Here is a 13,220-nt window from a genome sequence, read left to right on the forward strand (position 1 = left end):
CCATCTTTGGGGTTCTACCAGAAGGTTGGCATTTAAATAGAGGGCAAGAGGTGTGTGTCGCTAAGCGGTCTGGTCATGATGTGGTCCTGCCCATCAGGAATCCATCACGGTCTCAGCTCCAGGCTGCCTTGCATGGGCGATCTGACAAGCTGTCCCACCTGCGTGACACAGCTTCCTGGTAGAGGTTTTCCCTCTCATTGATACCAAGCTCCAGGCTCCTTTGTGTGCTACTTGGGTGTCTACTGTGTGACAAACACCATGACCAATGGCAAATTGAGGGACAATTTTACACCTTTACAACTTCCAGGTCACTCTCCATCCCTGAGGGCAGGAACCTGGAGGCAGGAATGGAGGCAGGAATTGAAGCAGAGGCCACGGAGGAGTTCTACTTACCGGCTTACTCCTTATGGCTTGCTCAGCCTGTTTTATACCATCCAAGATCACCTGCCTAGTGATGGCACCACCCACAGTGGATTTGGCTCTCTGTGATGCCTATTCTTGGTTTTCAACCTGACTACATGTGAATTAGCTGAAATTCAAATGACCAGGTATACCTATATGGGTTTTTTTTTTCTTAGTTAAATCACTGGAAGTGGAAAGATCCACTTCCAATCTGGATCTTTGAGGTGGGAAGATTCATTTTAATCTGGGCCACACCTTCTGCTGGCAGCCTATATAAAGGGCATGAAAGAAGGAAGCGCTCTTCCTGTCTCTCAGGAGTTACTCCGCCTCTCTCTGTTACTCAGGTGTTGTCACCTCTGGGCGGGTGGTCTGGAGTTGTATAAGAAAGCTAGGTAAGTGGGAACCACAGGAAGCCAGTAAGCAACATTCTTCCAAGACCTCTGCTTCAGTTCCTGCCTCCAGGTTCCTGCCTTGAGTTCCTACCCTGGCTTCCTCAGTCATGGACTGTAAACTGGAAGCTAAATGAACCCTTTCCTCCCCAAGTTCCTTTGCTCATGATGTTAAGTGCAGAACCAGAGAGCAAATTAGAATGGTCTGTGTGTTGGTCCTCTCTGTACCCCATGTTCACCCTGGGTTTGATGGGCATTAGCACCCTGGTAGCTCATGAAGTCATACGTGTTCATGGATGTTTTGGCCATTGGCGTACCTCCTTCTGAAAACTGTCTTTTCAGATTCTTTGTCTATTGTTTGTTAGATTAGCTATCTTTTTTAAATTGTTTGTAAACACTCTTTACATATTCTAAATACAAACTCCTTACCTCACACATAGTTTGCTTATATGTTCTCCTCTTCCTGGGATGGCTTCTCACTTTGATCGTGAGGCCTAGCTTGCTCTTGGGTCTTCTGTTCACCTTCCTAAGAAACTGCTTCATAATTATCCCCACACTGCCCTTGTCCATAGCCTCTGAATCTTCGAAAAATGCCCACTCTGCGCTAAGAGGTCCTCATTGCTTTTCTTGTTTCTTTGTTTGCCATTGTGGTTTTGAAACAGGCTGGATTCAAACTCATGATCTTCCTGACTCAGCTTCGAGTGAACTGAGACTAGCCGCCTTTGCTTGCTTTCTGTTCGTCCTTTTCTCTTTCATTCTTTTATCTTAACGGTTGCCCGACTCAGTTCTAGCTGACCTAGAACTCTCTGTGTAGATGAAGCTGGTCTGAAACTCCCAGCGGTCTTCCTGCTTCTGCCTCCCGAGTGTTGGGATTGGAGCTATGGCCGCTCTGCTCAGCCTCTTTCCATTCTTAAGACCAAGTCATTTTTTTTTTTCCTAGAGAGGGGATTTCCAGTTTTGAAAATACATCACTTTAAAGACTTGAATGTCCTGGATCCTGCCCAAAGTTTAAACTGAATGCTAAGAAGAGGTCTCTTTCTTCCACCCCCAACAGAGTCAGAGATCCAGCAGGCCACGGGCTCCATCGATCTGAGCTCCTCTGGGCCTGGAGCGGCTGCAGCTGCGAGGCGGCCCAGCCATTCCGGCTGCTTGTGCACTTCTGGGGGTATATTTAGGCCGGTCCTATTTAGCACTCCCAGAATAGCCATCGGGTTTTGTTTCTCAATCGTCCTCTTCGGTTTTTGTTCCTTCCTGCTTCACATTGAGAGTGACATATGACATACTTGATTTCAAACCCTCCCCCGTTCCTGGAGTCTGCCCTTCCAATTGACATCCAAGCCTTCTGGATGGGGACTGAATGTGACCCTCAGTGGTATCCCAGACTTTCTGGGGGTGGAGGGCACCATGGCCAAGACAGAAGGATCAGAGCCTGCTCCAGTCCCAGCATGCTGTGCTCGCCGCTACGTATGCTCAGAAGGAAGTTTGCTGCGAGTTATAATACATCAGGATGAGGATCGACATGTGCTCACCTGTGTTGTTTCTGGGGCTTCAAATGACTTTGTAATCCACGTGATTCCTGACCCAGGGATGCTCACAGTCAGTGCTTCATCTATTTCTGGGTGCCAACCAGCCCCCGGGATGGCTGAATTGGGTCCCTTTGACCCATTTTGTCTGTTCCATGAGTTAAGTATAAAGGGCTTTGAGGATCCTGGGCGAAGTAGATCTGGAAGTCTCGGGTACTATTTCTAGAATGCTTCTGACCTGTAGCGATCCTCCCTGCTTTACATACAGTTAATCCCAAATTAGACTCCTGCTGTCAGTGGAGTATCTGATGTCTGCTCCCTCTAGGAAGTCAAGGTTAAACCGAAACGTGTGAGCTTCTTTTGTGAGCACTGAAAATAAATTGAGCTCAGCGCAGAGACTCCAAGGTCAGTTCCCAGCTCTGAGAGGGACCTGGGGACTCAAGTGGTGGCTGCCCCGGCTTTCCTTCTATTACTGTGTAAAACACTGACCAAAAGCAACTTATAGGAAGACAGGGTCTTACACTTCCACGTCATAACCCATCACTGAAGGAAGTCATGGCAGGAACTCCAAAAGCAGGAGAGACCGTGGAGAGTGCTGTTTACTGGCTTGATTCCCTTCTGGACCACCCCTTTCATGTGCTGACCCTGAGGAAATGCTTCCCAGAAGATTTCACCACAGTGATGCTGGTCTATTACTAACCACTGCAAATCCTGTCCCAGCTAACCAACATCAGTGGTCTGAAGAAAGTAAAGGTTTCACTCGCACGGTGCTGGCCTCCTGTTCATAGCAGCGGGTGCTTCAGGCCCAGCAACAGAAACCGAAGACAGTGGGTGTGTGCTGGTCTCTTTTTGTTGGAAGAGCTGGTTGAAGGAAGGAAAGGTGTGTGACTGTAGAGAGCTGTGCTTTCGATGGTGGCAAAAAATCAAGTTGAAGAGATGGGGTGATGGGCAGCTGTCTACCAGTTGCCTTGACAAAGTATACAACAAGCAACTGGAGGGTCGTGGGGCTGATTGCACCTTCGGGGGTAAAGGTGGTTGCTGTGGGGAGGACATAGCAACAGAAGAGTGTGGAGGCTCCTTACATTGTGTCCACAGTCAGGAAGCAGGGAGAGGTGTCATCACATTGTGTCCACAGTTGGGAAGCAGGGAGAGGTGTCGTCACATTGTGTCCACAGTCAGGAAGCAGGGAGAGGTGTCGTCACATTGTGTCCATAGTCAGGAAGCAAGGAGAGGTGAACTCTTTCTCCTTTGTATGGAGCCAGGAACCTCAGTTCGTGGGATGGTACCACCCACAGCTAGGGTGGGTCCTTCCATTTCAATTTAACCTAATCTAGAAACTCCCTCATAGATAGAGGCAGAAGCTTGTCCCCTGGGTGTTAGACCCTGTCTAGGTGACGGTATTAACCTCCACAGGGGATACTGAACTATACCAGTTTGGCATTTTGTTGTTCTTTGACACGTTAAAAAAGTGGGGGGGGGGGTTACATGTCAATCCAGATAAATCCATTCTGGTAAGTGTTGATGAATGGCATGTAGCAACTTAAAGGATTACAAAAACCCATCTGTATGAAGGGTGTCCAAAAAGTATTCCTAACAGTGTCCTGAAGCTGAGACCAGAGCTTGCTGTGTTGAAAGGAATAAAATGGCGTGTCTCCGACTGTCCTCTGACCCTTCACCCCTTCCCTCTCTGTCTGGAGACAGCACACATGATTCTAGGTGTCAAGTTCCCTAGTAACCTGAGGATCCAGGGCTCCTAAGCTCAGGAAACAGATCGCACACGTCTAAAGGACCAATACACCAGAACTCAGGACATAGAATACAGCTTACACCTGTCTAAGGGGCCAGGGTACTTGTGCTCAGGTAGTAGGTTGTGCTTGCACACCTGTCTAAGGGTTCAGGGTGCTTGTGCTCAGGTAGTAGGTTGTGCTTGCACACCTGTCTAAGGGTTCAGGGTGCTTGTGCTCAGGTAGTAGGTTGTGCTTGCACACCTGTCTAAGGGTTCAGGGCACCTGTGCTCAGGTAGTAGGTTGTGCTTGCACACCTGTCTAAGGGTTCAGGCACCTGTGCTCAGGTAGTAGGTTGTGCTTGCACACCTGTCTAAGGGGCCAGGGTGCTTGTGCTCAGGTAGTAGGTTGTGCTTGCACACCTGTCTAAGGGGCCAGGGTGCTTGTGCTCAGGTAGTAGGTTGTGCTTGCACACCTGTCTAAGGGTTCAGGGCACCTGTGCTCAGGACACAGCACACAGCCCACACACCTGTCTTGGGCAGAATCTGCCACAGTGGCTTTTCCGCTGATGCGCACAACACCCCAAGGCAGAATCAAACAGACAGCTCAGCAGGAGTGAGAAATTAGGGGAGAGGAGAAAGGCAGCAGTGAGGGGGAACAAAGGTGAAAGCAATGGAAGGCTAGGCTCCTTCTTTGTGCTTGCCCAGTGGAAAGTGGTACCGTCTAAAGGCTGTAAGAATGGTCCCCCACGTCGATGATCCTTTATCCTGCAGGAAGCAACTGTGTTGTTTTGTGCATTATCCCGTTTGGTTAATGATATGCTCTGGAATGTCAGTAGTAAGGAAAACATTAAAAGCACCTGGACCTAGTCAATAAACTGCTTGTCTCGTAAGTATGAGGACCCAAGTTCAAATCCATCCACAGCACACACATAAAAAGCCACATGTGACAGCATACCCCTGTAATCCATCACTGGGAAGCAGAGATGGGAGGAATCCTGTGGCTTGCTGACCAACCAATCTAGCCAAACCAGTGAGCTCTGGGTTTAGAGAGAGAGACCCTGTCTCAAAGAATATGATGGAGAGCAATTGAAGACCCTCGAAGTCAACCTCAAACTGCCACACACAGGTGTGCATACCTGCATACACAGCTGCTTGTGTGAAGGCACGCGCGCGCACACACACATACACACACACACACATAAACACACACAATATGAAAATGAGAATAGACATCGACTGTTGATGCAATAAACATATTTCTATGAAGATGGGGAGGGCAATGTCTTTAAAAGCAGATCCTGAAAAGGTCTTATATAACAATAGCTATTGTCTATTTTAAAAAGGAAAAGCAATCTCAGGCTCATTTAACACCCTGCTCCTGAAGACACCTCTTTCTCCCATTAGCCTTAGCACATCTTAAAGATGCAGGCTTTCAGAACCTCTACACTGTTGTGAGCACCAAGGCTGCTACCACCCATCCCGGGGAACTGAACATCTAAAAGGGAATGACCTTCTCACGTGGCTCACTTCCGAGGAGAAAGCGGGCCGGTCACTGTTTCTGCTTGTCATAGTCAGAAAACTCAACAATTAAAAAGATGAAAGTGTTTGCTGGTTTGGACTTTTCTGGATGTGTGAGGTAAATCGACTGACAACATACATATACATACTTGCTGAATGATGCTATGTGATCTATGTATGATGGGGTCTGTGTTGGGTATGAAATGCAGTTTATGTTTTCCTCCCAAATATTATTCTTTGTTGTTAGATAATATTTTGTCATCCACATTCCATTCTTTTCTATGAAAACTCCTCACATTTTTTCCATTTTCCTGTTGGCAGACATTTTCGACTCATTACTACAAACAGTACCTGAGCAAGTATCTTTACAGGGTATCTTTATTTATGTCGGATGATCTAACTTTCTTCCTTCCTTCCTTCCTTCCTTCCTTCCTTCCTTCCTTCCTTCCTTCCTTCCTTCCTTCCTCCCTTCCTTTCTTCCTTCCTTGTTTGTTTGAGACAGAGTTCCTTTGTATAGCCTTGACTGTCCTGGAACTAGTTCTGTAGACCAGAATGACCTCAAACTCACAGAAATCCTCCTGCTTCTGCCTCCCAAGTGTTAGGATTAAAGGCAAGCAATACCCCTACTCGGCCAGATTAGTTCTTCATTCAAAATTTTTCAAGAAGATGGTTAACTTCTTATCGATTTAGTTTATTATTTCTGTGTAAATGTGTAGGTCTATGGATACATATGTGTGCATGCACGCTGGTGTCCATGGAAACTAGAAGAGGGCGTTGGATCCTCTAGAGCTGGAGTTACAGGCAACTGTGAGCTGCTGGACATGGGTGCTGGGAGCCACGCTCAGGTCCTCTGGAAGAGCAGTGAGAGCCCTTGACCACAGGGTCATCTCTGCAGGCCTGTGACAGTTAACTCTAATGATCAGCTGGACACAACGTAGAATCACTGGGGCAGAGTCTCAGTAAGGGACTGGCCACACTGAGTTGGCCTGTGGGCGTGTCTGCGAAAGGTTGTCTTGAGTGTCTTAATTGAACAGGCAGTGTCATTGCTTGGTTTGGGGCCTTGGACTGTGAAAGAGTAAGAGATCGAGCTGAGAACAAGCAAGCATGAATTCATTTCTCTCTGCTCTTGACTGTCGATATGATGTGATGCTTCCACTTCCTGTCACCTTGACTTCCCCACAATGAATTATGAGCTAAAATAAGAATGTTCACTGGGATGGGAAGGAGAATACCACACCCATAGGGATGAGGGGTCACCTGTTATTTAGACAGGGTGGGACTCGTAGACAGTGGGCACCGTTGTATGTCGTATTTTGTCTCTTTGCCACCTTCACACCAGGCTCTGTCACAGGTGGGAAACAGTTCCCGGTGTCCATGGTCCTGGAGTCATCTTAGGATGGCTGGTGTGACCGAGCTGGCTCAGCCAATGGGTTTGGCCCTTTCCTTGACTTACTAACCTAAGCACAGAGTCATAGAGAAGAACCATGATCTAAGACTGAAAAGAATCCAGCTGGGCTATCAGGGACCATGTGCAGAGTGGGGTGACCATTTCTTTCCAACCAGCTGGGGTTTCACTCTACAGAACTCCATAGGAACTATGAAGACCATTGTGTGTTTTGAGGGCCGTCCTGTGTGTTTCAGATACCCCTCACTGCAGCTATCTCTAGACCTGCTCTGCAGGGCCCCTCTCGAGTCCCGCTTCCACGCTCTGTAACCACGTGCTCTTCTGTTCTAAGATGGTTATTCGGTGGTTAGAGCATAGTTCCTGCTTTAGAGTTGACAGCCCAGAGGTATCTGAGCTGGTGACTCTGCCTTCAGAGGGACAATATCTATGCCAGGCCCCAGAAGTCAGCCCTTCTTGGACTCCATCTGTCTGACTGAGAGACCCCAGAGTCCTTCGTAGAGGGTTCTAAACAGGCCCTCGCTTGGGAAACAGGGTGCAGCAGTATCACCATCTTTCGGCTTCCAGATAGCTTCCTCTTGCTTTAGCGGAGGCTAATTCTAGTTGGGTCCCCTTGATTCGCCCTTGGAAGCCAACACCAGCAGAGGGGTGGGCCCTGGGTGGCTAGGGATCGAATGTAGGTTACTGATCTCCAGTCTGCACATAGGCGGCAGCCGAGGAATCTGAGTAAGGCCAGCTGTGGTCAATGAGTCACCCGGACACCGGCAGCAGCTATTTCTGAACTAAGGGCATCGCATCTCCCTCCTCACCTTGAGGGGGGGTCTTGGTTTTCCAACACTTCCCGGAGATCAAGGCAGAGAGAAGCTGAGGGTGAAGCAGAAGAACGTCCTCCTGTGTGCTTTCCCCAGCCACGCATCATGCGTGGAGGAAAGTTCAAAAGAGGGGAGCAGACGATTCCAGAAAATTCTAGAATTTGGAGTTGTCAGAATACCTTCCCTACCCTTCTTCTCTTCTTCCCTCCTTCCCTCCCTCTTTTCCGCCTCACTTCTATCTTCCTCTTCTTTCTCTCTTTCTCTCCCTTTTCCCTTCCTTCCTCCCTCCCCTTTCCCTACCCCTCTCTCCTTTACTCTCCTTCCTTCTGTTTCCACAGAATACCTGCTATAGAAGTCACAGGCTGTGTTAGATATGGGATAGGACAGAAGATGGCCTCCCCATGCTGTGCCTAGCAGGAGAGAAGGAAAGTAATGCCTGTGGGTGTTGTAAACATCCTACATTCGTGTCTCCCTTTAATGGGTTTTCTTAAAGATGAGAGTGCTAAGCTCAGAACCGAGGTCTGTGCCCAGGGGTCCGGATGATAAGAGCAGTCTTCTGAACGGCTGCATACGGCAGGAAGGCGTCTGTGGGAGATTGTGTTTTCCTTCCTCTATAAGGGAAGGTTATTTTATATCTCCAGGACCTGATGCATATAAGATAGTGTGTCAGTATCTGTACAAACACTATTCATAATAGCCACCAGACAGATTTCTCACAGGACCCAGGGGCCAATCCCAGGAAACACAGACTTTTTGCTCCTAAGCATTGTTTATCAGTGCTGAGGAATTGACTCCAGAACCCATGCATTCTAAGCAAGCATCCACCACTGTCCTATATGCCCTAGATGTTTTGACACGTGCTCTCCCTACACAACCTCAAGCCAGTCTCGAACTTATGATCATCACTTCACCCTCCTAAGTAGCAGAGAGTTACAGATCTGTGCTGCCAGGACCAGCTTGCAGACAGCTCCCTCTGTTCAGCTCGCACATACCTGGCTCTGCCCTCCAGAAGGTCGCCACCTGGTACCACCCCTGAGCACACGGAATGGGGCCCTGACTGGGTTCACAAAGCAAATAGGTACCTTGTTCCAACCTCCTTCTGCTTTGTTCAGTATGGCCCCAGCTCTAGGCTTCAGCTAGACACCAGGATGAGGTATTGTGTCTTCACCATGGGGTGGCTGTGGCTGGTTTGGAGGACAGAGGGATATAGCTGGCATCCAGCGACCACATCTTTGCATACCTTCATCCTGGAGAAAGATGAGTCAGTTTGTTGTTCCTGAGAAAAGGAAGGGGCATAGGGTAGTGGGGAGGGGCGCCGAGTGCTCCCTCTGTGTCTCAAATTTCCTTGACCTTGGACTAGACATAGGGACATTTACATTCTCACCCCTGAAGGGAACGGCTGCCCGATGCTGACCTGAGTTTCTCAGTCAGAGTCAAGCCCACTTCCCTACTGGACAGGCCGATGCAGGCTCAACTCTGAAAGCTTCCAAGCGCTGCACTCTGGTTCTTCTGCTTCCTGGAGCCTCTCTAAGTGATTCTTTTTAAGTACTGGTAACCACAAAAATAATTTGTTATTCTTAACTATTTAATTCTGTGAAGGACAGTGTTGATGTTTCACAGTGAATTAATTGAAGTAGTCTGCCTGCCTTCCCACTCCTGAAAACCCTCCTGCATTTAAAAATTTTAAATTTTTCAGCACACTAAGTAAAAGGCTTTGCGGGACCTACTACAGATAATAAGTAGACAACAATAAAGACAAGCTCACAATGGGGAGATGGCTCAGTGGGTAGAGCATTTGCTGTGCAAACGTGAGTACCTGAGTCCCCAGCACTCACAGAAAAGCTGCACGTGTAGTTTGAATGACCATAGTCCCAGAGCCCCTATAGGGAGGTGGGAGGCAGAGCTGGGGGAACACTGGGAAGCTCTCTTCCAGCTCTGCTGATGTGCAGAGCCAAAAAACAACAATGAGACATTGCCACAAACCAAGGTGGGATGTGAGGGCTAACACTGGAGATTGTCCTCTGATTTCCACTGCACAAATACTATGGCATGTGTGTGCCAGTGTACACACACACACACACACACACACACACTGCATATACACATAAAGCAAAGTAAGTAAAGATAAATTAATTAATCATAATCAGATAAAGAATGGCCATCTTTAGAATGCAGAGGCTGCCACTAGAGGGCTCTGCAGGGACCTGGGACTCTCCTTTCCCCGCGGGGATGAGATAGGGACCTTGAGGAGCCCAGCCCCTGTGTAGACTCTGTCACTGTGTTCAGTGACTCTGTGACACTGTGTTCAGTGTGACTCTGTCACAGCTGTTCAGGAGGCGACTTCTAGGAGCTGCTTCCTCTGGAGACCTGGCCGTATGCAGGCCCTGCACCTACTCTCCTCTTGTATCAGAACACCCATTACTGTTGAGGAGATTATAATGATGTCACACAATGCAATATCAGTTCTGAGACGGGCTCAGAAACTCTGGTAACCAATAATAAGAAAATCCACCTTGAATCAGATTCCAGATAGAGTTGAGGTTTGGGCGTGAGTGAATGAGAGCCTATAAGATAGAACAGAACCCTTGGAGTGTAGGGGCTTCAGGAGCTCGGTGAGTCCCCCAGCAAAGAGGTCGGCAGGGCAACCTTGATGATGCCCTGTGAGGGTTTGATTGGAGCCAAGAAACATCGTTCAGGATGCATCTTACTGCTTTTAACAAGCACCTGTGGCCAGTTTTAGTCTTTAGGGGGTGGACACAGTGAAGCCACCATAACAGTACCTAGAATTTTCTACATGTTCTCGAGACGTTTGGCCTCTCAAACCTTTTCTTTCAAAATTTTATTTATATTTTTATTTATGTATATATGTATTGCCTGGCTGTATATGCACCATGTACGTGCAAGTGGGGGCGGAGGCCAGAAGAGGGCGTCAGGTACCCTGAAACTGGAGTTACAGGAGGTTGTGAGCCAAGTGCTGGGATGGGGGTGGGGAACAAACCTTAATCCAATGCAAGAGCAAGTGCTCTTAGCAGCTAAACCTTCCCTCTAGCCCTCAAGCCTCGGCTTTCTTCTATGGACTTAGTATTTTCTTCCCTGAATAGAGCTGTCCTCAGGGCCAGAGTAAATAATCTTCTAGCACTCCAGAAAGGAACGCAAGGTGTGGGGAGCCTCTACACCACCTTCACTCTCTGTGAAATAATCCAGGTCCCCTCCGACGTGCCTCAGGCAGAGTCAGCCACCTGCATCACTAAACTGGTGCGACACAGGGGCTTTACTGCCGAGGGTCTCGCTCGGATTCGCTGGCCTGGTGAAAGGGCTCGTGGAGAAGGAGGAGGAGGCCTGAGGCCGCAGTCAGGGCACTGGGAGCGAGGGAGCCACCATGGGCTGCAGGGCCGGGCGTCCCGGGGCGGGGGCGGAGCAGGTGAGCCGGCCCGGTGGGCGTGGGGAGTGCACTTGTACGTGACGTTGGAGTTTGCAGCAAGCCGGGAGTAGGAGGCTGTGCGCGCGTGTGTGGAGTGCTGCGCGGCCAGGAGGATGTGCGCGGCGGGGCGGCCACCGCAGTGAGTCGCGGCGACAGGAGCGGGCTGCAGCCCGGGGGACCCGGAGGCGAGGGCCAGCAGGAGGCCGCGGGCCTGGAGAGGCGCGCCGCCCGGCCCCAGGATGTAGGCGATCGGCGGCTGCGCTCCTGCTGGCGGCCGGCTCACCATGAAGAAGCACTCGGCCCGGGTGGCCCCGCTCAGCGCCTGCAACAGTCCGGTCCTGACCCTCACCAAAGTGGAAGGTAACGCGCGGCCGCGTGGCGTTGGGGTAACCGGGCCTGCCGAATCTGTCTCTGATTCGGAGGGACACCTGGCTATTAGCGGGGCGGGGGTGGCAGCTCCGGGACGCTGTCCGCAGTGCAGCGCGTCGCCGCTGGTGGGGACCTGGAGGCTTCAGCTGTCTGGAGCTCTTGCCGGCTTGTCATGCTCTTTGCACCCGGGGCTAAGACTACGTGGTGCACCTGGTGGCTCTGCTCCCCTAGGTGCCTTTTTGACTGTCCCCAAGCTTGCGCCCTCAGGGCAGAAGGGAGGCAAGTGCTAACCAGTGAGCTCGCCTCTCTCTCTCTCTCTCTCTCTCTCTCTCTCTCTCTCTCTCTCTCTCTCTCTCTCTCTCACACACACACACACACACACACACACACACACACACACACATACACGAGTGGGTGGCCTGGGTAAGGGCATCCCTCTAACACCCCACCCTGAAGCCTGAAGCCCAGAGGTGAGGCCCACCACTACTGGAAGCTAGAGGAGACCCGGACCTGTCTGGCTGATCGCAGTGCATATGGGCAGAGTGGCAGCTGAGGGGAATCCCGGCACCAGCCTGTAAACATATTCTTATTCAGGCCTGATAGGGTTGAGAGGGGCTCCAAGAGGCCCCCAGAAAGTGTTCCTGCACTGCCTGTCTTTTCTTCAGCACGAACCGCCCCCAGTCGGGGGATGTGAGAGAGAGGGGGCCACGGAGGAGGGTTCTGAGTTACTCAGACACAGCTGTCATTCTGGTGGCCTGAAAGAGGACCTTGCTTTCCAACAGAGAGGGTCCTTCTTAGCTTTCAACTCCTCCCCCGGGAGGCAGCTGCAGAAGGAGGAACTCTCAGTAACTAACCAATCTGGCCAGGAGGAGGAAGGAGCACCCCTCTCTGGTCCAAGAGCCTCCATCCAAGTCTTCACTGACGGGGTAGGCATGGCTTCAGAGACTCTGGTTTATGTCCACACCCGAGTTAGACCCTCTGTGAGTCTGCAAGGTTCTGTATCCACCTGTTTGCTCCTTCTTAGAATAAGCCTGAGGACCCATAGAGGCCAAGCAGAGGTTAGTAGGTGTGTGTTCCCAGCTTCACAGCGTATCCATCCTGTTCCCTGGAGATGCCGACCACGAGGCCCAGAAGGGAGTCCGACTGGTCCAAGGCCTACAGCTGCTACATGGTGATATAAGGGAGGGAGATCCCTGAGCTGTGGGACCCCAAAGTCATCCTATTTTCAGACTGGTAGTTTGCTGTGACCTGCAGGTCCCTGTTTCTCTTTGCTTTTTCTCTCTATGACTGTCCCCTCCCTCAACATCCTAATCTCAAGAAAGGCTTTGTATTGGTTATCTGTGCCAGAAATTAGCAGAACTTCCTTTCCTGGGGTTGGTAGAGCTCTGGGCTCCTCCCAAGCCCTGTGAATGAAGAGGGGACCCAAAGCTGGAGTAGCCACTCAGGAACTCCTCTCCGCAGAAGTCAAACACTTCCACCTGCTAGAATGGCAGGTTGGTTCTCCCATGCAGCAACAGGCAATCCTGCAGCACCCCAGTCAGCTTCAGGGAGGGCAGCCCTGAACTCTCTGTCAGTGATGAGGTTGTCTAAGCTGAGTGTGATGGCCTCAGAAGTGCATTGGAATAACACAGCAGACATGAATGAATGGTGGAGGGAGG

The 13,220-nt window shown here is 50.2% G+C and overlaps 1 protein-coding gene across 2 annotated transcripts in view; it reads left to right on the forward strand.

The window, feature by feature from the left end:
* Positions 1-13,220, forward strand: part of Slc35f3 (solute carrier family 35 member F3) — a 221,141-nt gene that overhangs the window by 124,252 nt on the left and 83,669 nt on the right. Inside the window, exon 1 of one of the 2 annotated variants that reach the window (XM_087900608.1) lies at positions 11,279-11,553. The exons of the other annotated variant lie outside the window; for it this stretch is intronic. Coding sequence (XP_087756734.1) covers positions 11,478-11,553 — 76 coding nt within the window. The 5' untranslated portion in view covers positions 11,279-11,477. Of the gene's footprint in view, positions 1-11,278; positions 11,554-13,220 lie in introns of those variants that run through there. 2 annotated transcript variants of the gene reach the window in all.

This window comes from Myodes glareolus, chromosome 22 (assembly GCF_982192425.1).
Source record: "Myodes glareolus chromosome 22, mMyoGla1.1, whole genome shotgun sequence".
Taxonomy (NCBI): domain Eukaryota; kingdom Metazoa; phylum Chordata; class Mammalia; order Rodentia; family Cricetidae; genus Myodes; species Myodes glareolus.